Here is a 27,621-nt window from a genome sequence, read left to right on the forward strand (position 1 = left end):
GCGCGTGACCTGCAATTAACCGTCCCTCTCACTCCCCACTTGCCCGTCATACTGGTTGGCTCACAGCCCAAACTTCGGAAGTCGATGGGACCACTCTGAACTAACGCAAAATGATCAATACTCTACTTCTAATTGCCTGCATATGCGTGGATCTCGCAATCTTAATCTATTTCTTCTACTGGAATCGTTTCATTGCTTGGGTATTGGGTCTGGTAATTCGGTTGGTTTACTGGAATCAAGGAGCCTCGAGCCTATGGCTTGAAATAGGTAATTGAACAAGTGTCATCTTGAAAGTTTATATATACTCAATACGCTTTAGGGTCGATTCAATTTTCGCTATTGAGCGGAAGAATTCTCCTTAAGGATGTACGCTACCATACAAGTAATCAGACTATCAAGATAGTACAGGCGCAAATACTATGGCGTTATTGGATACGTGGACCCATGGCGGAGGATGATATTGGGGGGCTTGTGGGGGAAGAAGGTGTGCATTGTTTCAACCTTGTAAAGGAATTTGACCATTGAAATGAACTTCCTGCACATCAGAAATTTCTACCACTCGTCGCCCTCCATGCAGAGTCAGGATCTTTCTCAATGGCCTGGAATGGATCTTGTATAACAGAACCACGGCATACGATGATATACTGGCTCAAATGGGTTTAAATGCAACTGTCCCCGGTGAGCCTACGAAGGAACGAAATGTCTTGCGCAAATCCGGTGTGTAACCCTGTTATATGATGATTCTAAGTGTTATTTACCTACTGGTAGCCACCAATATTTCTGTGGTCCCATCATCGTTTCTGGCTAGTTCACTGAAGTCTCATGCTCCCAGGTTCATCCTACGACTCGGTTCTTGGGTTCAGCAACAACTACCAACCCTTGATCCCAAGGACCTACTCCCTTTAGCCATCGAAGTAACGAAAGGTGCGATCATATGCGGGAATTCGTCAACCCCTAGCCTTCTAGTTGCCGAATTCCAGCGAGTAAAAGGAACTTTTGGCATCACGCCGGTGAGTGGTTGAGTTTTGTTCTGCTCACACTGTAACTTATTTATGTGCTGTATAGTCCCGTTCTCAATTTGATCACTACAAGCAAATGCTCACCTTGAGCTTCAATCATGCTGTCGTTCGCCTGAAGGAAAACAACAACTATCACGAACCTATGACTGCCACAGGCGAAGTGGTAAATGATTATTTGAACAAGTATGGCCTCATCCCCCTTCTTTTTTTATGTCAGTGACCATATATTTGTCAGTTCTACGCAACAGGGTTCGCACCATGTCACATATAACGCGTTCAGCAAGCTCTGGAATCGTCTAAAACTTTATCGCAAAATCAACACCTATTTCAACCGCCAAACTGAAAGTCCTCCCAGAGCGAAGTCGAAAGCTAACCTTGAAGATACCCCCGTTGGAGCGGAGTTCTGTTCCCTTGAATATGCTGTGGAGCGAAAGGTCCTCGAGACACCTACTTTGGAGCTGCTCTACTACGTAGATGTGGCGGGGGAAGTCCCATCTCAAGTAAATGGCACAATTACTTCGACAACACTTGATATTGGAAATGGTGATGCGGGACCTGAATGGGGTATCGATCTTGTCGTGGTCGGAGGGACAATAAGATATGGCCCTTGGACTGACAGGCAACGGTAAGCTTATATTGTTGCATTAGGATCAGGTTCTTCGTTCATTTACTTGACCCAGGGCTGAACTTCAACGAGCCTTTTTCCCGTCTACGTACCAAACTGCCGACCCCACCACTCGGTTGCAACCTGGGGACCAACGACTATGGACAGCCTTCAAGGTATTCATCGAGTTTCGGCAAGAGGTCGTTCTGCATGTCCCTTTTCGAGAAGCGTCAAAGGTACTTCCATCCACATCCCTTATGTCGTCATCTCATTGCTCAAGTAGAACTGGCAATGGGATGGGTTGACTGACTACCTAAATCATCCACGGACGAGAGAGCCGGGCCACCTCCACACCACAGCAGGCGATCGCTCCACCATTCGTTACCTCCTGCCGATGGTGGCGGGTCCCAATGGATACGAGCCTATACTTGAAGTTCATCTCGATACGATGACCTTGACTTCAAGTCTCAACGATATTCGATTAATTACTTCGGAGACTTGCCGTGTAAGGCCTCTCGTACTGTTAATGACTCGACGCTGAACTACTTTCAGATTCACTGTGAAATGCCCTCTCCGTTGAAGTGGAATGCAGAACGTTCATGGCTAATATCTGTGTCACTGAGAAGTCCCACATTGTTCATACTCCGGGATCATATCAACATGTTTACTGATCTAGGAAAAGATTGGGCGTCCGGTCCTCCGACGCAATACCACCGTTTTGTTCCTATGGTTTACCGTATAGACCTTGAGTTCCACCAGTACGAGCTTAATCTTTACGCAAACGATCAGAATATAGTAGACCAACCTCTCACGAAGGAAGAGAATGGTATGTGCTCCTCTTTTTCTTTTAATTCTGACGTATCTCATCTGTTCCAGCTATTTTGACTTTGTCCGGGAATCGTCTCAAGACTCGTACCACCGTTCCCTCCAACGTGTTCCGCCCCGATTATAGCCAAGTGTCGTTCTCTGTCGAGGTTCCGGATATTTTTCTCCGCTTGTCTCTTCCGCGTTGGAACATCATGGCTCCTTACGCTCCTAAAGATGGCAGTAGTCTGGCCAGAATGGGCTCTTTGACCATTGATGGATCGTATCTATATTATGCGGACGTGCATGAAGAAAACATTGATCAACTCAAACTCGAATTCGAAGTCAGTCTATAATCTATAACAGCATTGTGCCCAGTCTCACACTTCTTAGGTTCGCAATTTGGTGTTCAAGGCCTTGGGATGGTCTATCCGTTATCTCATGATCGTGCGAGAAAATTATTTCGGGTCGTTTACTCATTTCTCGACGTTGTATGAATATCTGGAGCGAAGGGAGAGAGGGCTTCCACCCGGTGATCCAGTAAATCAAAAATACCGATACGGAAAAGTTGGTTCATCATAGATTCTTATCGAGACTCTGTTACTCACATTCTCCCAGGCGAACATGCTGCATACCGATTTGAGTGTAGTGGTACAAAATGGGAAGGTCCTCCTCCCCGCTGGACTTCCAGGACACGAAATATCCCGTACTCACGATGGTGTGGAGTCATTCTCTAGGCTCGGTCCAACCGTGGTCCTGGGTTTCCCGGAGCTCAAGGTTCACTTGAGAACGCATGATCACGGCATGGGTACGTTGAGTAACACCCAACTGTGGTTTTCCTTCGACTGAATAATTATAGAAATGACACTCAACATGGATACTGTATCCAGTACATTGGAGCATGATCTCCTTGAAAGCATTCCCCATTACACGCCGCAACTCGGCAATAATATCCTGATCATTGACGGTAAGCTTGTTATTGCCAAAGGTTTCTACTCTGACACTTACATCTAGGAATTGATATCACGGCAAATCGATTATTCGGCCCGCTACCAAGCAACCTTACTTACGTCTGTATCTGGGAAATCCACGTTGGACACGTCAAATCTTGTTTCACAGCTTCAGAGGGTTCGATAATAGCGGCAGCCGGAAAGACCTTTAGCATCAATTTCTCAGACGTGTTGAATGCTCCAGCGTCTGATTACATGCCATCTGCATACCCAGACCGTGAGCGTGATTTTTATATCTATAGTCGCGCGTACTAAAGTTACATACCAGTTACCTTCCTCAAAATTTCACTGGAAGGTTGTAACATTGTTTGGAAAGCTGCAGATGCCACCTTGCACCTCGCCCTCACTTCAGGACTCAAATTCAATCATAATGACCTTGGTGGTCAGACGTACCGGAAATTAAGTAGCATTGTGTTGCCTCATCTTTCCATCAAGACGTTTTTGAAAGAATCAAATGACAATGTTTGGCTTGAAGCAAGCAGCATCGATTCTGACCTGTATCTCGACGTTTATACTTGCCCTGTTGGTTGGCCGGCTGCTGCTGAAATGCAAGCTGCGTTCGTTGAAGAGCAAGATCGAGAAACCGGGAGAGCTGCAAGAATGTTTGATGTTTTACGGAAACGCGGTGGAAGCTCTATAGGTAGTTCGTTTTGAAACATTTTATAGTCATAGTATTGATCAACTATGACAGGGCGCACCTCCCACAGATCAGGACTCTATCTTCCCCCTCCAACATTATCCAATCACTCTCGATACCGTTCACGTACTCGTCGTGGTACAAAACTGAGTCGTATCGACGTAGACATCTCTGGCAACGAGGGACAGTCATCGGATTCGGAACGCGGCCAAACTCTCTCCAAGGAAGGCCTTTCAACGTGCGTTTCTCCCGTTGTTCAAAGTACGACAATTGATGAATGTCAGTTCTTCGCAGAGAGTACGACGTTCAGAGGTGGTGGATGCAAACGACAATATAAGCTCCGGGGACGAGTCTGACGATGAAGATTTGACTGATCGATCAGATAGTGATTGGCTAGACCGAGGTGAATGGCCGCTGTTCTTACTCTTCGACCTAAAATCAACCTTAGTCAGTAGACTTTGCGGGCTCAAAATCTGGTACTTCCCCGTTAGAGGCACTTCGACTTATTACTAGGCACTACATTGCTGAACGCGGTTTGGAACCTAGTCTTTGGGATGTTTCCGGGCCTTTCCGTTGTGTTAGAGTAGGTCTATCGACACATTCTGATGAGACGAACATTGACAAACACTTCAGAACAGCATACTACCCCCCTTTTCCTATTTGCCTCCTTCTCATAATACCGGAGCGTTACGTATACCAAGGACTATTCACGGAAAGGATTCGAGCACCCTCTATAGAGTGGAGCAACGTCGTACCTTGGAAGTGAACATTACGCCCCTAACTCTCTCGGTATTTTGTGCGCTTGAGGAAGATGTGGCTGACTCGGTAAGTCTAAACCGCTGACAAAATATTCCAGACATCTCAATCCTAAGACAGGTTCTGACTCCAGAGCTCGTGCTCGATAACGCCATTGCTAGCTACATCACTCGGGTTGTTGATGAGCACAAGTCGGAAGCGTCGAAACGAACCGCTTTGGACATACATTTAGAGGCGGCCGTTGTTCGTGTTGTGCTGCACATAGATGACTCCAATCCTAGCGACGATGTACGAACCAATGAAACCCTCTCAAACAGATTCGCCATTGTGGAATCATCCTCTCGCCGGGTCACGCTGTCGGGCATTATTTCACACAGCAAGTCGGAAGTTACGGTCAGCGTCGATCTTACGAAAACCCACATTTCATCCTTCCTGTGCATGGATGGGCACACACCTTCTACTCCTACCCCTGCTTTATCAATTTCTTTCGGTGAAATTGTCGTAACGACCTCCGAATTTAGTATTGGCGTAGGATGTTCTACCATCTTTCTGCAGTTGACTCACGCTGCTCCCGAGCTCTTGGTGCTGGCTGGACTCTCCTTGTCTGATCTTGCTTCCAGATTGAAGGAAGCCGATAAGAGAAGAAAGGAAAGAGTTCATTCTGCTATTCATTCTGCACTCTCCAATATCATCAGTTATTCAGAGAGAGACCTGTTCATTGATCGTCTCTCTGCTATACAACCCTCCTTTCTCGTGCAGGTGGGACTACCACATCGGCTACGCACAAACACCGTATTTCGACTCCTGTATCATTTACGACATTGCCTTTGGCATCTTCGTGAAAAGAGTTCGTCCTTTCGAGTAGCTGGCCACGTCGAAGTACAGGGATTGAGCGGTCGTATAATCCGAGACTCGCTAGAATCTCGGCTCAAGAGTCTTGATTCAGATGCGTTCAAGGAAGCCGATCTTGAGGTACTTGGCTCCCTATTCCACTATGATGCAGAGCCAACCACGCCATCGATACAAACACCCTCGTATTTTACCAAATACCTCACTTTCAAAATCAAGGATATGCGCGTTGTCGTCCAGGACCAATCGAGTAATGTACCCAGCGAGCTTTTGCTGGATAACGTCACATCATACATTCGTATTCGAATGCTAGACCTCTCGGATGATTTGCAGGGGAATCACTTCACAACTATCTCACAGACCTCGTTACGTCGCAGAGAAGCCCGAATGCAAAGGGTATCTGTTGCATTCACTTTGGGAGTTATGCGCCTGACAATATATCCCCATCTTCTCAACGTCATGGAGGAAATATTACGCGTACAACACTCTCACCAGCGACCTGATTTCAGACCGCACAAGTTCAAAGCTATCAGATTCAAACAGGATTCAAAGCTTACTGAAACGATCCATTTCGACGTCACTTGCTTGTTCCGAGATCTACTCGTACAAGCTGTTGCCGAATCATTGATATTTGAATTTGGTGCTACCACGTTCCATGTATCATCCGCTTTTCTGATGCAGAGGGAACGCATTCAAGCCATGAATCATGCGATCTTTCTAGGCAGTCTATTCCTTCGTGCACGTTCACCATCATGCAGTTCGAAGCGGAGTGAACATGATGAGCTTGCATCCTTGATAACCTCAGACCTCAGAATAAGTTCTGTGCTGCAAGAATCTTTATCCGGTGGGGACAGGCGGGTTGTAGCTGGCATTGGTGCGTTTCGGTTCACCGTACCACGGAGTGCACTTCGACTTTATCGTTTTATTGAGGAATGGAGGGAAGATTTTTTGCCTGGCATTGAATCGACTATGCAGGCACTGTTGGCAGAGCTTGAGCGGCCCCAAAATAAACCAAAACCACCAGTTCGCCCCACAAGTAGTCAGTATAAGATAAAAGTCCATCTCAAAGAGGCCGGAATTTATCTTCGTGTCATGCACAATACATGGCTTTCATGGGAGGTTTGCGACGCCGTCGGCCACGTGGAGTATCTTCCCGGATCACTAGCCGGATCACCCAATGATAAGGCACTAACCTTCGGACTTGATCTTTCCTCTCAAATATTTTGCATTGCGTCCCGTTCTCCTGAAACCCGCGCAGAAACGGTTTTGAAGTTGAAGCTGCCTTCCCTTTCCTTTTCCGGTCACTATGAAAAGGATTGCATCCACACTATTGCTCTTATGCAATTTCTGGAGTTTAAGATCAAACCTTCTCATTGGGACACATTACTTGGCGTCCAACAGAAATTCGGGCAAGACTTTAACGATCTCGTTGCTCTTGTCCAGAAATCCCGAATGAATCACCCCTCTCGAAATACTCTAAAAGCACAAAACATCTCTCGACCTTACGCAATCTTCATCAAAATGGAAGGTTTTCGTATTGGCTTGGAAGGTGTGTCCGCGGTATTGTACTTGGAATGTCCCGCTATAGGCGGGCGGTTCGAAAGCAGCTCAGAGAAAAACTGGTCAATCGTGGTCTCGGACCTTGCCCTCTCACTCGCACCGAGGGCTGTCATGGCCTTTCCTAGACATCAACGTTCAGCATTTGTGGTCATAGATTTCAGGTTCATAGGTTCAAGCCGGAAACACACAGCAAGCGTACCCGGCAAGGAGTTAAAACTGTCTGTGACAAAAGTTCATGCCGTCATGCAGCCAAGTTCAATAGGTGAAATTGGAGACTTCATTGATCAGTTGCAGGTATGGAAATGGAAATGAATCAGTTTTAAGAACATTCCTAACTCAGTTCTTAGACGGAGATGCTTGAGCGTCGTGAACAACGATCTCTTGAGCTTGCTGCATTCAAAAGTAAAGCTCAACAGATCCTCAAAACATTCGAGGTCACCCCGTCACCGCAGCTAGAACAAGAAAGTACACAACCGAAATTACCTTTCTGGCTGAACCAATATGTTATAGAATTCTCCATTCGCAGTGTTGGGGTTGCGTTTCCATTAGCTCACGACCATGATATGAGTTCGACTTCCTCTGGGGAACGGGCAGTCAAGGCCTTTCTATTTTCGATCAAGACTATCAGTTTTGAGACTCACCGCGGCGAGACTGGTCAAGCAAATATGAAGAGTCTTTCTTTCCAATTTATTTCGACGTACGGCATTCATAATTTTTTTTGTCTGATTTCCTCTGACGTCGCCGCACCTACAGTTTCAAACAGTCCGACCCTCAAAGTTTTTCTGGTGATAATCACGAGACGCACAACCGGTTGTTATATCCAGAAATGAACGCTCACGTTCATTCCTCCGGATATCATCTTTCTCGCCAGATCTACATACGTGCTATCGTGAGCAGCTTTTCCCTTGACCTTGATTCCACTATACCCGGATATGTATTTTCTCTATTCGACGTCTATCGGCAAGGAAAGGATAGGGTTGCCAGGCTATCTGCCAATACTCCTCGACAATCGTCTGCCACGAACACAGTGGCTGAAACCAAAGCATCCGACCTTCCCACGTCCAATTTCTTCGCGTCTTTCAGTTTTCATAGTGGTAAAGTGTGCATGTACAGTGCGGCTGCGATCGCGAGCTCGAGCGGAAAGCCGTTTTCTGTCAGATGGGAAGATGCGCAAATTATGGATCTCGGTGTCGAGGTATTCAATCTTCCTCAGGTATCGGTTTGGGCAGAGTATCGTGCTTCAATGCCACAACGTCCAGGCCGTTCACAGCGCGAAGTGGAACCCTCCATCCTTATGTTCAAGGGTACGGTTCACTCGAGTCAAAACGTCCTGAGGCCCACTTTGTTGCCCTTCCTGACTGAATTGATGGAATTGGTAGAAAACCGACTGCGGATTGTTCAGTCACCCTCTGAGTCTCTCCCACTAACTGAGGGCGGGAAGAATGTCGAGAATGCAGAGGATTCATCCTTTCCTCAGACCCCGTCCTTGGTACAAGTCAGCTTCAGTCTCCGAATCGACCAGTCGAAATTAGAACTTAGCTGTCATCCGGATGTCAACGTCCTCGCGGGTCTGACCTGGGAGAGTGGAGGGTTCGTTGTAAATGTTTCCCCCGGCGCCCGACGAGTTACCTTCACCGGGAGTGTGGGAGGTTTATCGGTGGGACTCAAGCATGGATTTCTGAGCGAAGATTGCGTCAGACTAGATGCTAGAAACTTGGGTTTCTCTGTCGCATTCTCGAAGACCAATGTTGAGGACGGCTATGTTGTGAGCTCAGTGTCGTTCGTTTTGGACACAGAGTTTCATGGAGGGGTACGGTTCTCTCGTTTACAAGACATGCTTTGCTTCAAAGCTGTCTGGTTGGATCGGATTCCGGTTTTTAATGGACATCAAGAACGCTTAGAGGATTCGAATCTCGCCACTCCCTCAGAAAATGCGGAATCGTCGGAGTTGACCTCGAAGCAAGTCTTCACAACTGTCCTTCTCATTAGGATTCGGCAAATCAACTTGGATATCGACCTGGGCCAGTCTATCACCAACATGAATTTACATCTCAACGATGCGGTGCTGCGGACGAAATTGACGGAATCGAGCAATGAACTCTTTCTCTCAGTCACCGATGTGAAGGTTTCGGGTAAAGGAAATATGGCAGGGCGAGCAGATGTTTCTGATTTCATTTTTCAAACTATCCGTCGAACCAACCACAGCTTGTTTTCGGAGGAGGAACACAATCGTATGCTGGAGCTGCGAATGACAAGCGGTCCTTTGGTGATCGTCGTTGAATCAGAATATCAACGCTTACTACACTATCGGTACGTCTCTAACTCAAATTCCGTGCATAATATTGATGTTCTTTTCCGCAGTGCCGAACCCCTTCATATAGAGATCCTTGATGATTGGTCAATGACAATGCCTCAGTTACAAGAAGCCAATCACCCGCTGCATCTTTCCGTCACTGTTACCAGCCCCGAAGTCTTTGCCGCGGCCACTGTCAATGCAATTCCGAAACTCATGACTTACGTGAACAGGTTCAAGGCGAATCTTGAAGCTCAAAGAGCAGGCGCCAGCAGGGAGTCAAAAACGTTCAGGATCTCCCAATCCCCCAAACCTGACAATCCATTGTCAGCAGTTGCTGAAGCTATGATACATTCTGCCCGAACTCGTCTAAAGGAAGCGGACGATAACCTATCTTATGTCATCCAACAAGACATGAACCTGCGGCTTGACCTTCTTCAATTAATTGTTTTCCCTCGTCATATGAGGGATTCAGAAGTCGCCCAGTTCGTAGGTCGCGATGTATCTGGACATTTAAGCCGACTCGTTGAGTTGACATCTATCGCGACAATGAGAGACATACACTTGTCGTTCACATCCATGAAGATTTCACGGGTCACTCAGTTGGGAAATGCGACAGTGCATTCTGGAGATGACTTCTTCGACGGCAAGCAGTGGTTATCAGTCCTCCTGAAAGATTCGGTGTCAGCAGATATCATTGGGCTACCATCCATAAAAATGCATATGAAAAGCGAGGAAACGCAGCAAGATGGGAGGAGGCAGCTCAAATACGACTTCGATAGTCAATTTATTCGAGGGCAGGGCGTCCAACAAGACGAGAACATTTATATCACTCTCAACGTTAGCCTTTATTCTTGGTTGACGGTCCTTCGTAAGACGCTTACGAGGGAGATGGAACAAGTCAAAACAACAGCCGATTGGAGGGTTCTTCCATCCGTCATCCCAATACGACTAGACCCAACCAACATTTTAAACCCTCCCAAGGCTTCGACGTTACCTCCACCCAATGTTTCGGATGTGCCTACTGCCTCGACGTCTCCAAAACCGGAACAAAACGAGCCATCCTCAGGAGGCGACATACTTCTGTATCTGCCTGGTTCTCGAAACATTGAGCGTCTGACTATGCGACAGTTGGGCGATGCTACTCCCGACGTTATGCACCCATTCTTCATGAAGAAGGCAGGCTTCAGCTTGGAGGACTCTCTACCGCAATATGTCCATGAATACGCGACAACACCTCTACAGGAGATACTGGAGGTTTTATTGAAGTTATATAGCAAACAGTTGCTTTTACCCAATGAGGCACACTTGTAATCTATCCTTCGTGCGCAAGTATGTGTGACATATGATTTGCAAAAACTACCGTCCAGTAAACACACTAAGGAGGGCGAAACAACCATAGAGTAACCCAATAGGATATGCGACCAGTAAACGTTGATCAGACATTCGAAGAACTGCAACGAAGATACCCGACGCGGAATATGTACACCATATAATAGAGAGTAGAGAAAGAATGTAACCAAACATGCCACTTGATGATGATTCAGTCTGCTGGAATGTCTTGAGAGCGTGCCACTCACTCTAATGTAACCATGATGCTCAGTGCGCCTACCCCCACCAATGGAAGTAAACAATACCCCAAAACCGACGCGACCCGATAAGCATCAATGCGTTTTTCGGACATTAAGTTGAGAAGGATATAGATAGAGATGGACCCGAAGAGTCCAACACCGTATATGTAGCCGAAATTTGGTTTGCCAGACTTTGAACAACCGTTAGGCGAAGAGTTATTATGCCTTTGATAAATTGTGACGCACAAAGAGTAGAGATGTCGCGAAACAGAAGATGAAAAGGATAGGTCCAGCTAAATCTGCGTCATCCATTATACGCTCGTCGACACGACTGAGTGGATTGAGGACGGTCCTTGACTTCATACGAATATGAGGAAAGTTGATTCCAAGCTCTGTGAAGAATATGGCCTTGATATATTTCTATTTCTATTTAAAGTCACTTCCTGGCGTACCTTCCAGTAAAGGCGGCTCTCCTTCTAATCCTCCAGTACCAAATGCCGTCCACCAGCCCCCCTGAGGTTGTATGTTTCCTCCGAATGCACCCCCCGCTGCAATGTTTCCCTGAGCTTCGTCTAAACTGGGTCGTGAACCGGGGTAGAAGCCCGCGTCGACTACTGGAGCAACTGGAGAGTAGAATTGAAGGGGTGCTCCTTGGGATTGGGTATAAAAGCCATTTTGAGAAGAGGATGAGTTGTATGAGGTGTCTTGCCACATAAGTCGAGGGAAGGAATGCAAATTGCTGACTAAGCTGTGCAACTCCTTCCACGCCATGAACGTTACTGAAAGGACCAGGCCACTTCAACGCCTCGCGTTACATTCTTCGACTACCTGTGCAAGCCAAGCGAAAGCATACGGTCAATGTATATTGGCAGTGTATACCGACGTTAGAAAGGATATATGCAAGGAGGAGTTTGCGAAATTCGGGCAATGTCTCCGCGAAGCAGTACGTTTAGCAGTTCTACGAGAAGATGTTCTTCTGAATGATGTTTCGAACTGCTAGATGAAAAGAAAGTGGTGAATGGTCAATCCAGATACCGATAGAATCCTCAAGTAAAACGTTTCCTGATAAAATATATTAGATACAGAGGTATTAGTCTAATCAGCATCGTCCAACGATCCTGGAACGTTATTGCTCTCTCTTCCACCAGCTGTTCCGCCAGCAGGACTTCTGACTGAGCCTGACCTCATAAAGCGGGTCATTTCGGTTGGTACTGTCCAAGAAGTTGTATTGGGGAGTGGTAAAAGGGAATTTTGGTTTTGATGGTTTCGGGCAGTTGAAGGAACACTTCGCAATCGTGTTAGGGTAGAAGATAGCCGGATATCGAGAACATAGTGTAGGGAATCATCCGGAAAAACAGAGCCCTTTTGGCTAGATAGAGATGCCCCAAGGGACATTGTTTCGCCGGACAATGGCCATGGCGGAAGGGGTGTATTATTGGTTGAGTTGTCTTCACGCTTTTCTCCAAAGTTACAGATTTCGAATGAAACGATGGTGAGTATGAATTGTAGGAAGAGAATGAGTAAGTCCAGACTGAGAAGTTGCAATTTCGTAGGAACATAGCCTATGAAAAAGATCATCATAATCGTACACCTAGCATAAATCGTAATTCACGCACCCAGTCCAACAAAATCCAGAATGATTGCCCTTCCCTCGTGTGCACCATATATCGCATGAGTCCATATACTAGGCCCGTTGAGGGCCACCAGCACCCCAAGGAACCCTCCGAGTGGTAGCGGGGGAATGAGCTCCCGACAGATGATTTGACAAATGATTCGCAGAAGAAGGTGAATGATCGAAGGAGACTGAAAGAAAGACAAGCAATGCAGTTGCAGCAGAATAGAATCAAGCTGAATGTGTTCATGAGCAAAATGTTTCCCAACAAACGAGCATGAAAAGGTCCCTCACCGAGTTCAATATATGTTTGCGTTGTGCATGATAGCGATTGGACATGTCATACAGTAGTGTTATTAAGAGAGAGGCCTAGCATGATCCGATTCCCATTCCCATTACGTAAATGAGCGAGCCACTGAAAAGACAGCGATGTGGATGCTGGTCGACACACTTGTCAAGCCCACCAAATCCCGGCGGACCCTGACTTGTTAGTATTTGATAGATAGATAGATAGATAGATTACACAGCGTGGTCCCGCAAGGGAACTGCCGGAACTACCGATACTACCCTAGAGCGAGCTCACCCCTCTTTGGAGGTGGTAGACTATAAGGAGCACAGCAGCCTCGTACTACTCTACACAAATGGTGTACTGTAGTAGTACTAGTACTAATACGAAAGTAGAGGTCAAACATAACCGTCGTCGTCGGTGTCGACATCATCTCCGCAGTCTGAACCGAAATTGTCCACGTTGTTGCCGCTGAGGCTGGCAAAATCTTCCTCCACACTATCACACCCACTATCATCTGCATCGTCTTCAAACCACAGAAAACCCTCCAACACTTTGTGCTGCCACAAGTTGACTACGTGGTACACAAATCTCGCCGTAGGCGCCACCGTATTCCAGGAAAAAACGCAGTTCTTCAAGAAATCAAATGCCTGAATTTCCGTAGCAGGCGCATCACGACGTTGGGGAGGTAAAGATGCAATAAACTGTCGACGAAGCGCTGATAGATCAACATCTGCCGGGCAGGTAAACATCACATGCTCTGGTGTTTCATGACCAGCATTACATGCACGACAGAACAACGCAACACCATCCTCCAAAGGTTTCGGCGTACGCCCAGGTGATGCTCTGAAGACGCACGGGACCCATGCACCCAACAAAAGTCGTGTGAGCGATATACGATGTTTGTGATTGGGGATGTTTGTCAAGTAGTGGCGAAGATAAAGAGTGAAATCGAGGAGGATCGTCAGTCTTATTAGGGTCCACCGGATCTCGACGATTGCGGATAAGTGAAAGTCGCGAGAAGGAGTCGATATCGCGCTGCAAGTACCAGCAGGTATTCGCACTCATCTTCTTGATTAACACGTTAATATCTTCCTCTGTCAGCTCCTTTACGGAAGGTAAACGCAATGGCGAGCCAGAAGCAGTCGGCAAATTGGAAATGACAACCTCCAGATCTGATATCCAGGAAGAACTCCCCGCCATACGGAGACGGCCACTAGCCTGCAAAGCCAAGGTAGTCAAGTGCGTGGTTCCATTCGGTGGTGGTGGACGAGTAACCAGGTATAATAGATACCTCAAAGCCAGCAATAGTCGTCGATAACGAACAGGGTACAGCGCTGTCTCTGTATACAAGACCGATATAATCGAGTGGTTCCCGAGACCCAGCAGACGTCGAAGAAAGTTGACCTGGATATCGACCAGCTTCTGTGGGCCCGCCTTTCCGACATCCAACGCCACTTCGCACCCGTTGATCAGGTGGCAATCAACCAGTGCGGTGTAGAGGTTACGAGACACTGTGTCTCACTGACACGGTTGGGACCTTCAACATAGAGGTGAGACTTGTAAGCCCCACGACACCTCCTCTGGAAATCGCACCACCTCTGCACCTTCAAACTCTTCGAGCAAATTTTTCTGATCTGGCAAGTACTTTCATATATTTGTTCAGGAGCATCTCTGTGCTGTTCAATTGTTCCGAAATACGCTACTAATAGGACGCGAATGATCTAATGCGATACCAAATGGTGATGAGACTTTACAGTATTTGCAGACCCCACGTCATCCAGAGCATCGTTGAAGGCCGTGAATACAGAATTGAGCTTCTTCAAGACGACGATATTGCGCTGGAGCTTTTCTTCGCGTTGTCTAACTGCTGTCGGAGCGTTTGTTCGTTTTTCTTCATCCAACTCGTCATTTTGAATTAGGACTTCTCGTTCTTCACCATCATCGCGTTCTTCTACAAAGGCTGAGGGAGCAAGCTGAAAGGCTGGCTCTGTATTGCTGTTCGATCTGATAGTGAGAGTTCAGATGTCAGACACCGATAGATCACCGTCGCTAGTGACAGTGAAGGTCGTAGAGGTCGAAGGAAGTACATGTGATTCCGACATAGTTTGAGATGTGGAATGTATACGGATATAATCAGAGGATTCGTCTTGTTGCATGCATTGTAAAGCGAATGAAATGACCAGAATATAGCACCGCCACGCGTCACGTTACAGGTCTATGTACAACGAAGTGACGTAGATATCGCTCTTCGCTTTTCGAACCATGATTCGGGAGGACCATCCTTCTGAACTCATTGAATGCTCGAATGCTGACTTTATCCAAACATACCTTCGACGAAGTTTCCTGGATGATACATTGGTGGATAGCATAGTAGAAAAGTTGAGGGGTGGCAATGTCCTGTTGAAGAATGGTTGGCCCGATCTTCGCGTTGAAAACGACACGTTCGCACCTCTCTCCAGAGTCGCTTCGGCCATTGCAAAGGTCGCCGAGTCCTGCGGTGTTAAGGGAAAGCGGAACTTTTGGGTTGTGTCGAACCCCACGAAAGCGGGCGAGTTCGACACTATGGGATATCGACATTTCCCTGATGTGCGATGTGTTAGCAACAACACAAAAATCCAGCTTTGCTGCCCCGAACGCGTAGCCAACAAAAATGCCAGTAACCATATACAACCCGATGAAGAAAACGAAGGACGATTCTCTCGTGCGGCTCACAATGTATCTGTATTGGGGGAAATAAAGCTCCACGACGCGAAGGCCACAGCTCAGGACGTCAGTCTCGTGGCACCTCTACTTCCATGGTTAACTCCCTTTTTCTCCTCAGGATGAGAAGAAACTTCTCTTCGCAGCCAATGAAATCATGTTTGATGATCCGACCAGGCGATTCATATTTGGGTTCACCATAGAGGCGACAACGATGCAGATTTGGTTCTTCTGCCGATCGCACATTGCCAGGTGCGAGAAGTTCAACTACCATCAGGTCCGCATTCTGCCCTGACTGATATGCATGAGGCTAATTTGAGGTTCAGGAACCACGACCATTCATTAAATTCCTGTTGGCGGTAATGTTTGGCAGTTGGGAGCAGCTTGGTTGGGATCCTACGGTAACACGACTTTCGAAAACGGTGAACGGTTCAAACACCATCGTTTATGAGTACAAGATCGGTCGCAGAACATTTCACACTATCGGAAACCCAATCTCTGAACTTTCAGCATATCATCTTGTTTCCCCAGCGACGCGAGTCTGGAAAGTAGAAGAGGTCACCCGGACTGGGACATCTGGTTCGATGTATGTGCTCACCGACGTTTGGCCATACAAGGATGCCAAGCTCGAGAAGGAAATTCTGCGCGATATCTTCAAGAAGTTGGGCGAGGTTGACGAGGAGAACAGCAGAAATGGCACACCTACCGCGCATGTAGAGGCCGCGAAGCCCTTCTTCCTCACTATCTTGGAGGATGGGCCCGTGACAAACACTGAGGGCGAGAACGACGTCACTGTGCTCCCCCCTACTTATCAGCAGGTCCAGTGGACTGATGCCCAACAATTGTGCATAAGGTTTAGCTCGAGAGACCTCATCAGCGATGGTCTTCCTTTGCCCGACCCGTATAAGCTCCATGTTCGTCGGTTTGAGAGACGGAAACATGTACGCCGTTTGGTGAAGGAGGTCTGCGAGAGCGTATATGAATTGGCTGACATGCTGCAGTTTATCAAGTGCATGAAAGATGTACTCCAAGGTTAGTTCGTTTTTAAAGTTGGGATTGGAGCTCATTCCCAAAGATATTTAGGTCTGTTCTACCTGCGCTTGGCTGGGTATGTCCATCGTGACCTCAGCCCTGGAAACTGCCTGTTCCATCTGAACCAAGGCAAACTGTCTGATGTGGAATTCGGAAAGCATGAATCAAGTTGTACGGTTCATGATCCCATCATGGTTTGCTCCTCGCCTCCTTCCTGTCTGTCGCCCTCTGACCCATATCCGTCTTCTTAGGGAACAAGGGAATTTATGGCCCTGGAATATGCCACGGGCAAATATCTATATGTTCCTCAAAAAGGAGCTTGCCTTTGGACCGGTCCCTCCACGATGCCATCGCTCTCATTACTCTCAGTAGACGTTGACAGACGTGTTATCTTCAACTACTACCATGATGTGGAGTCCGTAGCATGGATTTATCTATGGTTTCTCCATCATCGTTTTCCGTCGCTAATCTGCGAAGTATTGACGCCGAATAAGCGGGCTGAGCTACGGAAGCTTCACGAAGAGAGCAGGGTGTACTTTCAGGCAGGATCGGCCTTGAGGATGTACGTCGTCACGGGCATATCGTCGATACTCACGGAACTCGCGAGACGTTTTATTAGTCTCTATGCAGGAAATGAAGAATTGGTAATGCCGCTTGCGCTGTTTGAGGACCTGCGAGAAGCGTACGAAAACCTCGAGAAGGAACCTCAGGAACCTCGCACACAGGATCCTTGTTTCCATTGGCCGAGATCCTTATTTCCTCTCAAATTATACGAAACCCACATTGCTCGTTTCCAAGCGATACTTGATAAACAGAACAGTCGGGGTGTCTTCGCGATGCCAGTCAAGCACACACGTATATATGTCCAGGAGGATCTCAAGCGGCCGGCAGATGACGAAGTGGCTAGTGCAGTGCCGACTAAAGGCCCAGAGAACGGAGAACAAGAGTCTTGAACAGAACCTTGTCCTAGCGTTTGTTTCCAGTGAGGGTTGTTGGTGGGGGGCTGTGTGGATGGCATGATGCTGCCCGTTGGGGGGGGAGTGCTTTTATCGAGATCTCATCAACGAAGAAACTGTTGATTGTGGCTTCCCATCCTAAACACCGCCATTGTCCCGCCGTATTTTCATTATGATTATTATGTACAGCACACTGGAATAATATTGATCATTCTGAAGCCGTTGCGCCCAACCATCGCCATGAAACTCAGTGCCAGCTCAAGTGCTAAGTTGAAAGGTATCTCGTCTAGCCCCTTGACTATGGTTTCGTGTAATACCAGAGTAAAAGAGTTACAACAGATGCTTCCGACTATTCATAACAACGTCAAAGTTTTACAGATACTATGTACATAACAGATTGCACGAGCAAAGGATGGAATGATATTTTAAAATCAAGGTGCGTATGGATAAGAAAAGTAGGCCGTGTGAGGAAAGCCAAGTCGCGGTTGTGAATGGGGACCCTGCGTGTCGCGAGACTCAGCATGCGAGGAGTACGATGGAGGTCCGTTGGATTGATAATTCCATGGTTCATATCCAAGGTGTGGCCTGTCAAAATCTCCATGAGTTGGAACATTCACCGTAGAAGAGATTAATCAGCACACTGACTTATATGCTGGATCCTTGATAGCGAACGGGTGATAAGAAGGGGCGGGGATTGACCTAGCATTGGACACTGGATGATAAGCACCTCTAGAGTCTATCATAGCGTTACTGCTAGTCCCCCCGGTCGAGCCGTTATGATGACCATATTCATCGACCCCTCCATAATAGGCCGCTAGAGGGGGGACGACATACGACTGTCTTCGTGGGGAATTATTGTAGGAGATTGATGGAATCCTATCAGATATTGAGTACTGGCTGATATCGGGTGCTTGAGGAGTAGGTTGCCAAAAGAGCGCTGAATGTGATAGTCGGTCTGGTCTTGTATCCAACTCTTCGACACCGTTAGAGTTAGTATGGTGATCGTCCAGACCGCTCGCGAATGAAGAATACGACTTGGGCTGAGGAAATGCCGTCTGAGGAATATAGGGAAGTGGATACGATGTTGTTGGCGAAGGCTTTGTATTCGTAGTTGTTCCCGCCGAAGGCCAATGAGAGGGAGGATGAGATGCGATGGGCGCCGCGTCGAAGTCTAATCCACTCGCAGTGGGCGCTTCGCTCGGAGCCGCCGTCAGCTCATGAAGAGTGTACATCGGTATTTCCATCGTAGCGTTTTCGACATTGTTAGGTAAAGCTTCTTGTAGTTTTGCACTAATTACTTGTTAGAAACAGAAACCAGTCAAAGCAGTGGATTGCGACTCACAGTATCAACGGAACATGGCCGTACCGCGGCTTTGCCCATTGCAACGCCTTCATAAGTATCTCTACCTCCTCCAGCAGTTCTTGGATAGATTGAACATACTTTGGCTTGGTGTCTTCCTCCTTGTTCGTAGCTTTATGCACTCTCTCCTTCGCCTTCAGATGCCAAACCTCAATGATAAGGATGGCTGCAGCGACTTGAGCAATGTGTACCAACTCGATCACATTTGAATAACCGAACTGCGTCTGACGCTCAATTATACGCACACAAGTTTTGGCAGCGCTGCTACATAACGCCAGTGCAGAACAAGGGGAAGCGACGTTTCCATCCAAACTAGTGATTCGTAAAGGTCGTATGAAGGGTCGATGCACGAGAATCTGAGTGAAGTAATAGGTATTGTAGAGCATCGTTGACTGGTTGGATGTAACATGGTCTTGCATATCCCTTCCCCACCTTACTACAAAAACGGTTAGCGCAAAAACGCATAAAAACGGAATGCCCCTTACAGTATTCTGGAATCTTGTCCATCCACGCTACTAACGACCTGTCCAATCTTTTCACAAGATCTTCTGGAGCGGGAGGCTTCATGTGTTCCATTAGGCCACCGTTCGGACGGACACAATACTGACATACGTAATTGTGTTCAAATACTGATGACGAAGTGGTAAAAACACTTACAAGGGTCCGTATTGCAAACGCTATTACGTCCGTCAACGATAGCCACAAAATGAACGACGTTAGTCGAGATGGTTTTCCCGTAGGTTGCTGGAAAGCCAACGCGGGATCATCATTCTCCCAATACTCGTCGTCAACGTCCAGCGGAGGGTCTAAATCGAAACTGGCCACAAGACAACAAGGACAGGTCAGAGGAAATAGACACCGACATAAAGATACCGAAACGTACTTCTCATCATCAATACTGCAAGGTCTCCCCAGCGCTGCGCTAGTTACTCTGTCCAATCCAACCAACATCCAAAAAGCACGTTTCCATAACTCATCGTCCACAGTAGGGGTTCGATGATAGATAGTCTTGCGGTGAGCCCCTGCATCTTGAGCCTTTCGCATCCCCATCGTTATGAAAAGCCATGCAGTGGTCTGAGTAGAAGTGCCACGTAGAAATAAAGACATGGTCTGATGTAGGAGTCAGTTGATTGTCTCGCTCATCGGAAGACGAATAAATAGAACATACACTGAACGTTTGAATCTCGAAAAGAGAAGCAGGGAAAAACAGGCTGCGGCGCATGCGATGAACGCTGACGCATACAGAAAAGTAGTCCCAACCAGCCAGGGTCCAGTCAATCGTCTCTGCGGGCTTGACTTGTTCACTTTCCGGAAGGACACGAACATCTTGGCACCACCGGCTGCCCAGCGCAAAGATGGACATTGTGAGGCAAGCGAACCAGATATTCCGCTCGTGAAGTCGGCCTTTCCATTGACGCTCGAAAGTGGGCTTATGAATCAGAGGAAAGAGGATATTGATGTGATGGAAGTACAAGTCGAATAACGTGGTGGTAAGCTCCGGGGGTGGAAATTTCGCCAGAACGTCGGTCAGAAATTCAGGTGACCGTATGTGGAGTCCTTCCCATGCAAACTCCCACTGGAAGGCATCTGTCAAATGAAGCCAAGGTAGAAAAGACTGCGACATACCTTTGGGAGGCGCCAGTACTCGGGTCGTCGTGTGAAGTTGGCGTTGAACGATGAAGGGTTTGACAGTCGTTGACTATTCAACGAGGTTGCACCATCTCTGTCCAGTGTTTGTTGAATATGCATCTGCTTGAACTTGCGTGTAACGTCAATTAGATTCATCGAACTGCTTTTCCCGTGAAATCGAACATGATTCTCCTCCTGCTCTGCAGGCGCATCTGCCCCCCTCAACGTCAGTCTTGCCATACCCGTGGTGAATTTATCAACCAGTCCGTCAGAGTCTGACGAGTACGGATTGTTTGACACAGAGTCAGTTTCTGATTCCGAATCGTTTGGGTCAATAAACGCGCGTACGCCACTGTGGGAGGTCGAGGGAAAACTGATGGGTAAATATGCATGCGAACTGTGTGATTCAACGTTCGCGGGGTCTTCCAACCTCCAAGAGTCTCTTAGGATCGGAGGACCGAGTTCCTCAGAGAAGTCCTGGTCAGGTCGTAACTAAATGTGCATGAGCTAATGATAGTTTGGTGAACAGAATTTCGCTTACTCGTTTCAGGACTCCTTCCATAATCTCCATTTTATCCTCCAGAGATGTAATGTAACTGAACGAATACATCAGTGACCACTCCGTCGGCAAGGCCGTTTCCAACTCACGCTTTTGGAGGTCCCCTTGGTTTGGAGGCTTCGCTAGATGACGAGACTCAGCAATCTTGAAAAGTTCCAGGTAATGAGTGGACATACAGGTAAGTGCAAAGCTTTCGACTTTGCGCACACTTTGTACAGACGCTGTCAGGCATTTTAGGGCCATCACATTTCGTTTTCCTTCGGCGACAAGCATCACACGCTCGGTCTACCTTCCGTTTCCTGCGCAAAGAGTTGGCAGCATAATGATCTTGGTTGTGGTCCTGGGTGGAGCTGGGGGAGGTTGGCGGTAACGAGCGCGAGCTTGAAGGATTTTGATTAGGCGCGAATGGATCCATTGGAGTCACGTAAGAGGTAGAACCTGGTTGCATTTGGTATGATAAGAAAGTGGACGACAATGAAGGTACTGGAGGAGGAGTTGGAGTCAACCTTGAGAAGACGGTAAAGACTAGGATCCAGATGACCTAGAGCTAGGCGGATAATAATTCGTCACATGCACTGAGACCCGGAATATGAAATATATGCATTACCTCCAATTCAGATTGGGTTCCGAGAACGTCTCCTCTTGAGAGGTTGTAGGCCACAATCCCGACCTAAACCAGACTCTCGCAGACGGCTAGATGGGATGCACATAATGCAAAGAGGAAGTGAGGCGACTTGGAAGTCAGAACCTTCATCATTATCGAAATTTCACACGCTTCCGTGGTCCCGGTTCGGTGCCGTTCGGACTTATCAGCTTACAAAGAAAGGAATTTGGCAAGGGAATTGTAATACAATTTTTTTTCTCGCCCATGCTCTCCAGACTCACCTCTTCATGTTTGATCCTTCGATATCAATCCAGGCTCTACGCCGCTAACTGGAACAGACCTTCCCCCCCTCCCCTTCCCCGGGAACAGCAACTTGAATTCGAAGAACTTCAGCGTGTAGCCCAAACACCTCTTGCTTTCAATAAAAGTAATGTTACAGAAGCAGATTTGTCCTTGCACCCTGATGCTCGCGAGCCTTTGAAACCAACCTTTGACGGCGACGTCAACCCCGCCACCGGAGAACAAGGAGGCCCTAAACGTGAACCGGTTGGGAAATGGGGGGATGAAGGCGACTGGAGCTTCAAGGGACGAGTATCTGACTTTTGAATAGCGACGGAGCTGTAGTAAGTGACTTTTCCGAATCTAAAATTATTCTTTGTGCTTTAGCTCAACTGGCTCAGACTCAGATTATCTCCTCTACACACAAATATAAGCCAGCACACATTACATTTCGATCCTATCAGTCACTTGTACCCTCGCATACACGAGATCGCCATTATCTTACACTAGGGATGTTCAGCTTCATTGCGCGTATGACATGGGAGACAGCGATGGGTTGCTTTTGCGCATGGCCCACCAAGAGGAGCTTCATGCCAGATCTTTCTCGTACCCCGCAACAGCTGATTCTCTTTACTCTTGCCTTCAGTTCGGATAGTGTAATAGGAGGCATTCACGTCCGATTACACGAGATACGTAGAGTATGCATGCGATCTTGGGGTGCACAATAAAAATACAGTTCGTCATGATGATTGTCCTCCAGAATCTCATTCCTTCTCATGTAAAGACCGTATGTATTTGGCGGGTATCGAGCTCGTTTCATTCATACAGAGAACAGACTTTGTCTACGCCTGGAGAATTGGAGTTGAAATGGACTTGAACCAGAGAAGAGCAAAGGAATACACTGACTCTGTTTCTTCAAAATAACGATCATGAATAGTCAACACAGTCGTCAGTTCTGGATGGCCTGAATATGTAGAGGTGGAACATTGACTTGTGATATCAGAATGTTGCTCGAGGTTGAGTATGAGGCGACATTCCTGAGAGATAACTCGGTGCTAGGCGCTGAAACCGGACGAGGACGACTTACGACCGATGCGATACACGAGATCATCCACCTACGATTTACAATAGTCGGTGAGGATCATGCCATTTCGATAAAAAAAATTGGAGGAGGACTCACGCAGAATCAGTTGCGGAATAAGGAAGATCTTTCAAAATGAAAAGTAGCAGACTTCCCGTCTCCACTGGAGATCATCAATCATCAGCTGCACAATTAATCACAATAAGATGATCAACATACCAACTAAAACACAAAAGGCAATCGTTCCATCACGAATCATGAGTTGGATTATACGAGCCCTCCCCCACCGCCCACGAACATATCGTATTATGGAGAGAATTAGAATGATAACCTGGGAGAGCAGGGCTGCAATGCTGTAAATCGGTAAGGACGGTACACAGGTAGAAAGGAAAAACAAGCACTGACCTAAAGTAAACAAAAGATTGCGAACTATGCGTAATGAGATCAAAGGAGTGTATGTCATTTCGGGGGAACGTCAATCCAAGTCCAATAGCCACAGCAGTAACTTCCGCGAAAAGAATAAGGAGAAACCCGACGCCAACCCATCTATGCTTATTATACAATGCATAAACTAGAAACAAGGAAAGAAAAGACCGTCAGTCAGGGCTTTGCAAGCAGGTATAGCTGTATCACTTACCGCGAGCCATCATGACTATCTCAGCTCCCAACATAATCAGGAATACTGGAACGACTTGCAACCCAAACCATATTTGCAGTGCTGATTTATGCGCTATCGTAAAGGAAGGATCGTAAATTATATGAAATTCGATCGCTCTGAAGCAACTTGATAGAGAGAGACTAGAGTCAGCGCGTAATTGTCGCAGAAAAAACAACAACGATACTCACAATTGGGTTAAGAGAGAAAAATATCTCACAAACAGGAATGCCCATTTTGTCCACGAATTCGAAGGTTTCCTGTCCGATATCTTCAATGCGGTAACATCTCGGTTTATCCGGCTTGAGCTTACGACCAGATATATTCTACCTCCCTGTCAAAGGTAATGCAAATATCCCTAGACAGAACCCTCCTCCATCAGCCGGAACGATTAGGGAGGTTGGGGGAAAGTGGATCTAACCAGAGAAGAAAACAGGAGGCAGAGACTGGAAATGAATGAATTGAATTGCGTGTCAACGTTCAGTTATTGAACATAAAGCTAGTGCTTACGCGAGGAGCGTGAGAGGTCACTAATCAGCCTCGAGACCATGAAGTCTAAGCAATGGTTCGGGCGAGGCGAGCAAAGCGCCTGGGGTTGAAGGGAGGGAACAGTCTTGCAAGTCGTGGAGGGTTGGGAGAAAAGGGACTGGTACTGTTTTCCACGCAGGATTCTGACGCCAGTGATGGTGTGTCAGAATTTCAAAATATACCCATTGTCATTGAGCCAAGGTCACGGTGGTGAAAACCGATGAAAGTGTGAGTACGTGGTACTGACCATTACTGACCATTTGACTTGGGAAACAAGAGTAGCTCGGGCATGGTGGTTGCCCTGCAAATGCCGGTGGAAGACTGGGCCAAATTCGGTAATTCTTTTTATCCCATTTGGTTATTTGTCGGTGGTGGATATAAATGAGAGAAATTATTATTATTATCAGGATTTTAAAGGACCCCGTATTCTTTCTAGTATTGGTCTCAGATCCCGAACCGTAGCGCCTGTCCCAGAGGCTTTGCGGTTCCCTTTCCTGTTCTGATCCTTGGAGACAGTGGCTAGCACGACCGTGCCGGGTGATTTGGCATGTTACATCCATTTTTTCGGTGATCTGGTGAGATTTGGCATGAAAAATGGCCAAAATTAAACTGAGGGCTGACCGGGCCGTTTTCGTACCGTTCCCTCCCCATTACTCTTTCCTACACAACATGACGATCCAAACGACGGTTGACTCACAAACAGCATCAGAAATACGAATCGCTATTCACGAGTGTTCGAAAAGGGGGTTATCTGACGCATCGAAATGGTTCGTGTCATGCTTGATATTCCAGCTTCGTTCATCGTACCCCAACGCAGGTTATCTGAACTTCTATTGTCATTACCGTTGTCGAAACGTAAAGCTTCGCTACCTTCACCACTTCTCGACGCGACCTTTTCAACCTCTACACCTGCTCGTAGTCGGAACTCGCCCCATCCCGATATGAACATGAGCATGTCAACTGAAGAGCCAGTTGGATCGCCCATTCCTGGTAGACAAAGTCAATCTACACCCCAACCGGCAACGCAAAGTCCAGAGTTCCATTCTCATCGGCATCCCCACGCACCCCATCTGCAAACTTATTCGCCAGATTCCTGGAGAGATGCGGAGGAGAAGGATATAGATCAATTGGCTACAGCACGAAGTTTCATGCAGTTCAAAGATTACGGACGCGTTTCTTCTGTTTTGATAGGTTGTACGAGCCCTAATGCAACATTTCTTTCGCTATACGCCCGGTTTCTGGTGTGTTCCATCTTTCGTCCTTTCAAAGTTAAACCCTGATCCATGCAGGCGCACGAGTTGTCCTCGGGCAAAAACTGGCATAACTTCGATCGTGATTGGTTTCATTGTTATTGCTTAGGGTTCCTCTAACTCATTTACTTAGATAATCGACGCCCACTCCCGCTCGGACTTGACCAGAAATTTCACCAGTTATTGGGCGAAGTGGCAAACACCACCGACCCTTTTCTACTCTATTTGTAAGAAACCACAATCACCCGCGGTAAGATTAGGATATGACATCTGATATTCAGGAAAGCTCTTTTCTGTTCGCGCCTTTCACTCCGTGAAGAAGCTATCGAAAATGCGCTGCTTTCTCTTGCTGGTTTTCCTTGGTGTTGGGCTACTTGGTGTTTACTCGCAAGTTGTATAGGCGACGGGGAGGAAGTGAGTGACGGACAAATGCCCTCGACCATTCCATTGACGGCTTGTTTCTTGCAGCTCTCATCTCTAATATCATTACTTCCTCTGCCTCCCACACATCCACTGGTCCAAATATTCCAAGTCAAGACCCTTATTGACTTACACATACCCACTGAGAACGAGCTCAGTTTGTGTGATCTCCTTGTAGGCCCTGATCACTTCCCAGGTAGTCTCTGGATCATGAGTCTCAAGGCTTGCGGTTTTTTTTACATGCATGGTAAGTCTGGGTACAGTTTCCTCTTTGCCTTATCATTCCCCCCTTAATCTCAGGCAAGAATTCAACCAGGCTGAGAGCCAGTTCGATCGGATTCTCGCTCTCGATCCGCAAAGGATAGAGGACATTGATATTCTCTCCAACATTCTCTATGTGACCGATAATCGGCTGAAGCTTACAAAACTTGTCCACGACTTTGTGCCGCTTGGCCAAGACAAACCAGAAATATGCTGTTTACTAGGTTAATACCCGCCCTTTGTCTTTCCAAAATCACGCATGAATGTAACCTTTCAGGAAATTACTACTCTCTCCGCGCGGAACATGCCAAATCCATCAAATATTTCCGCCGGGCTGTCGAGCTTGAGCCAAAATTCTTATCAGCATGGACTCTGTTAGGACACGAGTATGTGGAGATTAAAAATTCTCATGCAGCCATTCAGTGCTACCGACGTGCAGTTGGTAAGAGACCGTTTTGTTACTTCTACGAGAAAATTCTCATCTTTTCAAGGCTCTGATCGAAAGGACTATCGAGCATGGTATGGCCTGGGGCAAGCATACGAATTATTGAATATGCACCAATACGCTCTGCATTACTATCAGTTCGCGGCGGCTTTGAGGTATGGTTTTCCACGGCTCTAGTTGTCGCTAGTAATACGGTGTCACTTGTAGACCGTACGACGCACGGCTCTGGCAAGGCCTTGGCCAATGTTACGAAGAAATGGGAAGGTTAGTAGTTTATTTCCTGCCTCCGTCCATAACGCACAAACGTGCCCTATCCCTTGGCCAGACTCCGGGAAGCTATCGAATGTTACAAGCGCGCCTTGATTTCGGCCAATCCGCACGAGATCTCTGTGAACATTCTATTAGCGAAAGTTCACCGAGATTTAGACGAACTTTTTGAGTCAATAGCTTACCACCGACGAGTAGTAGAAGTGTGCCAAGCAGACTGTAAGTCAACCCTGTGTTCATATCAGCTGTCGTCTAACCTTTTCTTTTTTTTTCTTTCCCTTTGCTATGTATGTAGTGCGGCCCGTGCATGAGTATGCCAAGTCCGCTTTGGAAGTGGCCGAATACCAAGTGAAGATACCAGACGGTGATTTATTTCTCGCGCAAGAGTATGTGGAAATTGTGGCCAGAAGCAATACAGAGGAAGTCATGCGGGCATCAGAGCTGTTGAAGGTCGTGCTTGCTGCCATTAACGAGAAGTATCAAGCGGAATCTGACGGAAATAATGAATTGGAGGAGAAAACCGTTGAATAGACTTCTTCTGTATAGTGGGGGTATGTGCTATATAGTTGAATCCTCGAACTTGAAGCAGAG

General features: G+C 47.1%; 8 protein-coding genes across 11 annotated transcripts; 4 read left to right on the forward strand and 4 right to left on the reverse strand.

Moving 5' to 3' along the window:
- Positions 1 to 27: 27 nt before the first annotated feature.
- E1B28_000539 (uncharacterized protein) lies at positions 28 to 12,255 on the forward strand. Its single transcript, XM_043146385.1, has 24 exons — positions 28 to 267; positions 320 to 484; positions 547 to 717; positions 769 to 1,010; positions 1,066 to 1,202; positions 1,255 to 1,644; positions 1,700 to 1,859; positions 1,907 to 2,128; positions 2,176 to 2,449; positions 2,500 to 2,771; positions 2,821 to 2,994; positions 3,046 to 3,235; positions 3,287 to 3,394; positions 3,442 to 3,654; positions 3,706 to 4,077; positions 4,129 to 4,312; positions 4,359 to 4,477; positions 4,530 to 4,657; positions 4,708 to 4,899; positions 4,951 to 7,533; positions 7,587 to 7,936; positions 7,993 to 9,549; positions 9,601 to 12,046; positions 12,104 to 12,255. The coding sequence occupies exons 1-23, from the start codon at positions 111 to 113 to the stop codon at positions 10,844 to 10,846; spliced, it is 9,606 nt and encodes a 3,201-aa protein (XP_043015087.1). The 5' UTR covers positions 28 to 110; the 3' UTR covers positions 10,847 to 12,046; positions 12,104 to 12,255.
- YIPF5 lies at positions 10,892 to 11,874 on the reverse strand (the record flags this gene model as incomplete). Its single annotated transcript, XM_043146386.1, has 4 exons — positions 10,892 to 11,063; positions 11,113 to 11,294; positions 11,350 to 11,495; positions 11,556 to 11,874. The coding sequence occupies 4 exons, from the start codon at positions 11,872 to 11,874 to the stop codon at positions 10,892 to 10,894; spliced, it is 819 nt and encodes a 272-aa protein (XP_043015088.1).
- E1B28_000541 (uncharacterized protein) lies at positions 12,199 to 13,054 on the reverse strand (the record flags this gene model as incomplete). The annotated part of the gene is made up of 3 exons (XM_043146387.1): positions 12,199 to 12,665; positions 12,720 to 12,951; positions 13,010 to 13,054. 3 exons carry the CDS (start codon positions 13,052 to 13,054, stop codon positions 12,199 to 12,201), a joined length of 744 nt encoding a protein of 247 aa, XP_043015089.1.
- A 208-nt stretch (positions 13,055 to 13,262) lies between these two features.
- E1B28_000542 (uncharacterized protein) lies at positions 13,263 to 17,922 on the forward strand. Its single transcript, XM_043146388.1, has 7 exons — positions 13,263 to 13,689; positions 13,746 to 14,055; positions 14,106 to 15,773; positions 15,826 to 15,981; positions 16,031 to 16,736; positions 16,788 to 16,930; positions 16,988 to 17,922. The coding sequence occupies exons 3-7, from the start codon at positions 15,267 to 15,269 to the stop codon at positions 17,687 to 17,689; spliced, it is 2,214 nt and encodes a 737-aa protein (XP_043015090.1). The 5' UTR covers positions 13,263 to 13,689; positions 13,746 to 14,055; positions 14,106 to 15,266; the 3' UTR covers positions 17,690 to 17,922.
- Positions 17,923 to 17,932: 10 nt separating this feature from the next.
- Positions 17,933 to 21,985, reverse strand: E1B28_000543 (uncharacterized protein). The gene is made up of 13 exons (XM_043146389.1): positions 21,848 to 21,985; positions 21,679 to 21,787; positions 21,417 to 21,620; positions 21,330 to 21,362; positions 21,223 to 21,277; positions 20,679 to 21,173; positions 20,221 to 20,628; positions 19,936 to 20,162; positions 19,710 to 19,869; positions 19,538 to 19,655; positions 19,035 to 19,488; positions 18,338 to 18,982; positions 17,933 to 18,277 (listed from the first exon to the last, which is right to left on the reverse strand). Exons 3-13 carry the CDS (start codon positions 21,470 to 21,472, stop codon positions 18,124 to 18,126), a joined length of 2,805 nt encoding a protein of 934 aa, XP_043015091.1. The 5' UTR covers positions 21,473 to 21,620; positions 21,679 to 21,787; positions 21,848 to 21,985; the 3' UTR covers positions 17,933 to 18,123.
- Positions 21,986 to 22,093: 108 nt separating this feature from the next.
- Positions 22,094 to 22,575, forward strand: E1B28_000544 (uncharacterized protein). Its single transcript, XM_043146390.1, has 2 exons — positions 22,094 to 22,467; positions 22,525 to 22,575. The coding sequence occupies exon 1, from the start codon at positions 22,109 to 22,111 to the stop codon at positions 22,448 to 22,450; it is 342 nt and encodes a 113-aa protein (XP_043015092.1). The 5' UTR covers positions 22,094 to 22,108; the 3' UTR covers positions 22,451 to 22,467; positions 22,525 to 22,575.
- A 345-nt stretch (positions 22,576 to 22,920) lies between these two features.
- Positions 22,921 to 24,694, reverse strand: E1B28_000545 (uncharacterized protein). Its single transcript, XM_043146391.1, has 11 exons — positions 24,370 to 24,694; positions 24,281 to 24,305; positions 24,173 to 24,217; positions 24,051 to 24,119; positions 23,842 to 23,987; positions 23,610 to 23,775; positions 23,424 to 23,557; positions 23,304 to 23,367; positions 23,211 to 23,238; positions 23,030 to 23,160; positions 22,921 to 22,971 (listed from the first exon to the last, which is right to left on the reverse strand). The coding sequence occupies exons 1-11, from the start codon at positions 24,407 to 24,409 to the stop codon at positions 22,944 to 22,946; spliced, it is 876 nt and encodes a 291-aa protein (XP_043015093.1). The 5' UTR covers positions 24,410 to 24,694; the 3' UTR covers positions 22,921 to 22,943.
- A 336-nt stretch (positions 24,695 to 25,030) lies between these two features.
- E1B28_000546 (uncharacterized protein) lies at positions 25,031 to 27,620 on the forward strand. Of its 4 annotated transcripts, XM_043146392.1 has the most exons (12): positions 25,031 to 25,154; positions 25,205 to 25,628; positions 25,677 to 25,719; positions 25,771 to 25,864; positions 25,919 to 26,051; positions 26,106 to 26,304; positions 26,363 to 26,542; positions 26,596 to 26,760; positions 26,810 to 26,918; positions 26,971 to 27,027; positions 27,089 to 27,249; positions 27,326 to 27,620. In XM_043146392.1, exons 1-12 carry the CDS (start codon positions 25,057 to 25,059, stop codon positions 27,559 to 27,561), a joined length of 1,899 nt encoding a protein of 632 aa, XP_043015094.1. In that variant the 5' UTR covers positions 25,031 to 25,056; the 3' UTR covers positions 27,562 to 27,620. The 4 variants fall into 4 exon arrangements, with proteins under 4 accessions (XP_043015094.1, XP_043015095.1, XP_043015096.1 ...); XM_043146393.1 differs by having other exon boundaries at positions 25,031 to 25,628; XM_043146394.1 differs by having other exon boundaries at positions 26,810 to 27,027.
- Position 27,621: the final 1 nt, after the last annotated feature.

Source organism: Marasmius oreades, chromosome 1, assembly GCF_018924745.1.
Source record: "Marasmius oreades isolate 03SP1 chromosome 1, whole genome shotgun sequence".
Classification (NCBI taxonomy): domain Eukaryota; kingdom Fungi; phylum Basidiomycota; class Agaricomycetes; order Agaricales; family Marasmiaceae; genus Marasmius; species Marasmius oreades.

Excerpts from the sequence above, each read along its gene's own strand:
- E1B28_000545 (XM_043146391.1), bottom strand. The coding sequence starts at position 24,409 with ATGGTCTCGAGGCTGATTAGTGACCTCTCACGCTCCTCGC. Across the intron at positions 23,558-23,609 it reads CAATCTTTTGTTTACTTTAG|CATTGCAGCCCTGCTCTCCC; the intron begins GTCAGTGCTTGT and ends ACCGATTTACAG. Across the intron at positions 23,368-23,423 it reads TGCCTTTTGTGTTTTAGTTG|TGGAGACGGGAAGTCTGCTA; the intron begins GTATGTTGATCA and ends GATGATCTCCAG.
- E1B28_000539 (XM_043146385.1), top strand. The coding sequence starts at position 111 with ATGATCAATACTCTACTTCTAATTGCCTGCATATGCGTGGATCTCGCA. Across the intron at positions 268-319 it reads GAGCCTATGGCTTGAAATAG|GGTCGATTCAATTTTCGCTA; the intron begins GTAATTGAACAA and ends AATACGCTTTAG. Across the intron at positions 4,900-4,950 it reads AGGAAGATGTGGCTGACTCG|GTTCTGACTCCAGAGCTCGT; the intron begins GTAAGTCTAAAC and ends ATCCTAAGACAG.
- E1B28_000543 (XM_043146389.1), bottom strand. The coding sequence starts at position 21,472 with ATGCCTGACAGCGTCTGTACAAAGTGTGCGCAAAGTCGAAAGCTTTGC. Across the intron at positions 21,363-21,416 it reads CGAAAGCTTTGCACTTACCT|CGAAGCCTCCAAACCAAGGG; the intron begins GTATGTCCACTC and ends CTCGTCATCTAG. Across the intron at positions 20,163-20,220 it reads TCGAGATTCAAACGTTCAGT|ACCATGTCTTTATTTCTACG; the intron begins GTATGTTCTATT and ends CTCCTACATCAG.
- E1B28_000546 (XM_043146392.1), top strand. The coding sequence starts at position 25,057 with ATGACGATCCAAACGACGGTTGACTCACAAACAGCATCAGAAATACGA. Across the intron at positions 25,629-25,676 it reads CGCTATACGCCCGGTTTCTG|GCGCACGAGTTGTCCTCGGG; the intron begins GTGTGTTCCATC and ends TGATCCATGCAG. Across the intron at positions 25,720-25,770 it reads AAACTGGCATAACTTCGATC|ATAATCGACGCCCACTCCCG; the intron begins GTGATTGGTTTC and ends TCATTTACTTAG.
- E1B28_000542 (XM_043146388.1), top strand. The coding sequence starts at position 15,267 with ATGATTCGGGAGGACCATCCTTCTGAACTCATTGAATGCTCGAATGCT. Across the intron at positions 15,982-16,030 it reads AGAAGTTCAACTACCATCAG|GAACCACGACCATTCATTAA; the intron begins GTCCGCATTCTG and ends TTTGAGGTTCAG. Across the intron at positions 16,737-16,787 it reads CATGAAAGATGTACTCCAAG|GTCTGTTCTACCTGCGCTTG; the intron begins GTTAGTTCGTTT and ends AAAGATATTTAG.
- E1B28_000544 (XM_043146390.1), top strand. The coding sequence starts at position 22,109 with ATGCTCTCCAGACTCACCTCTTCATGTTTGATCCTTCGATATCAATCC.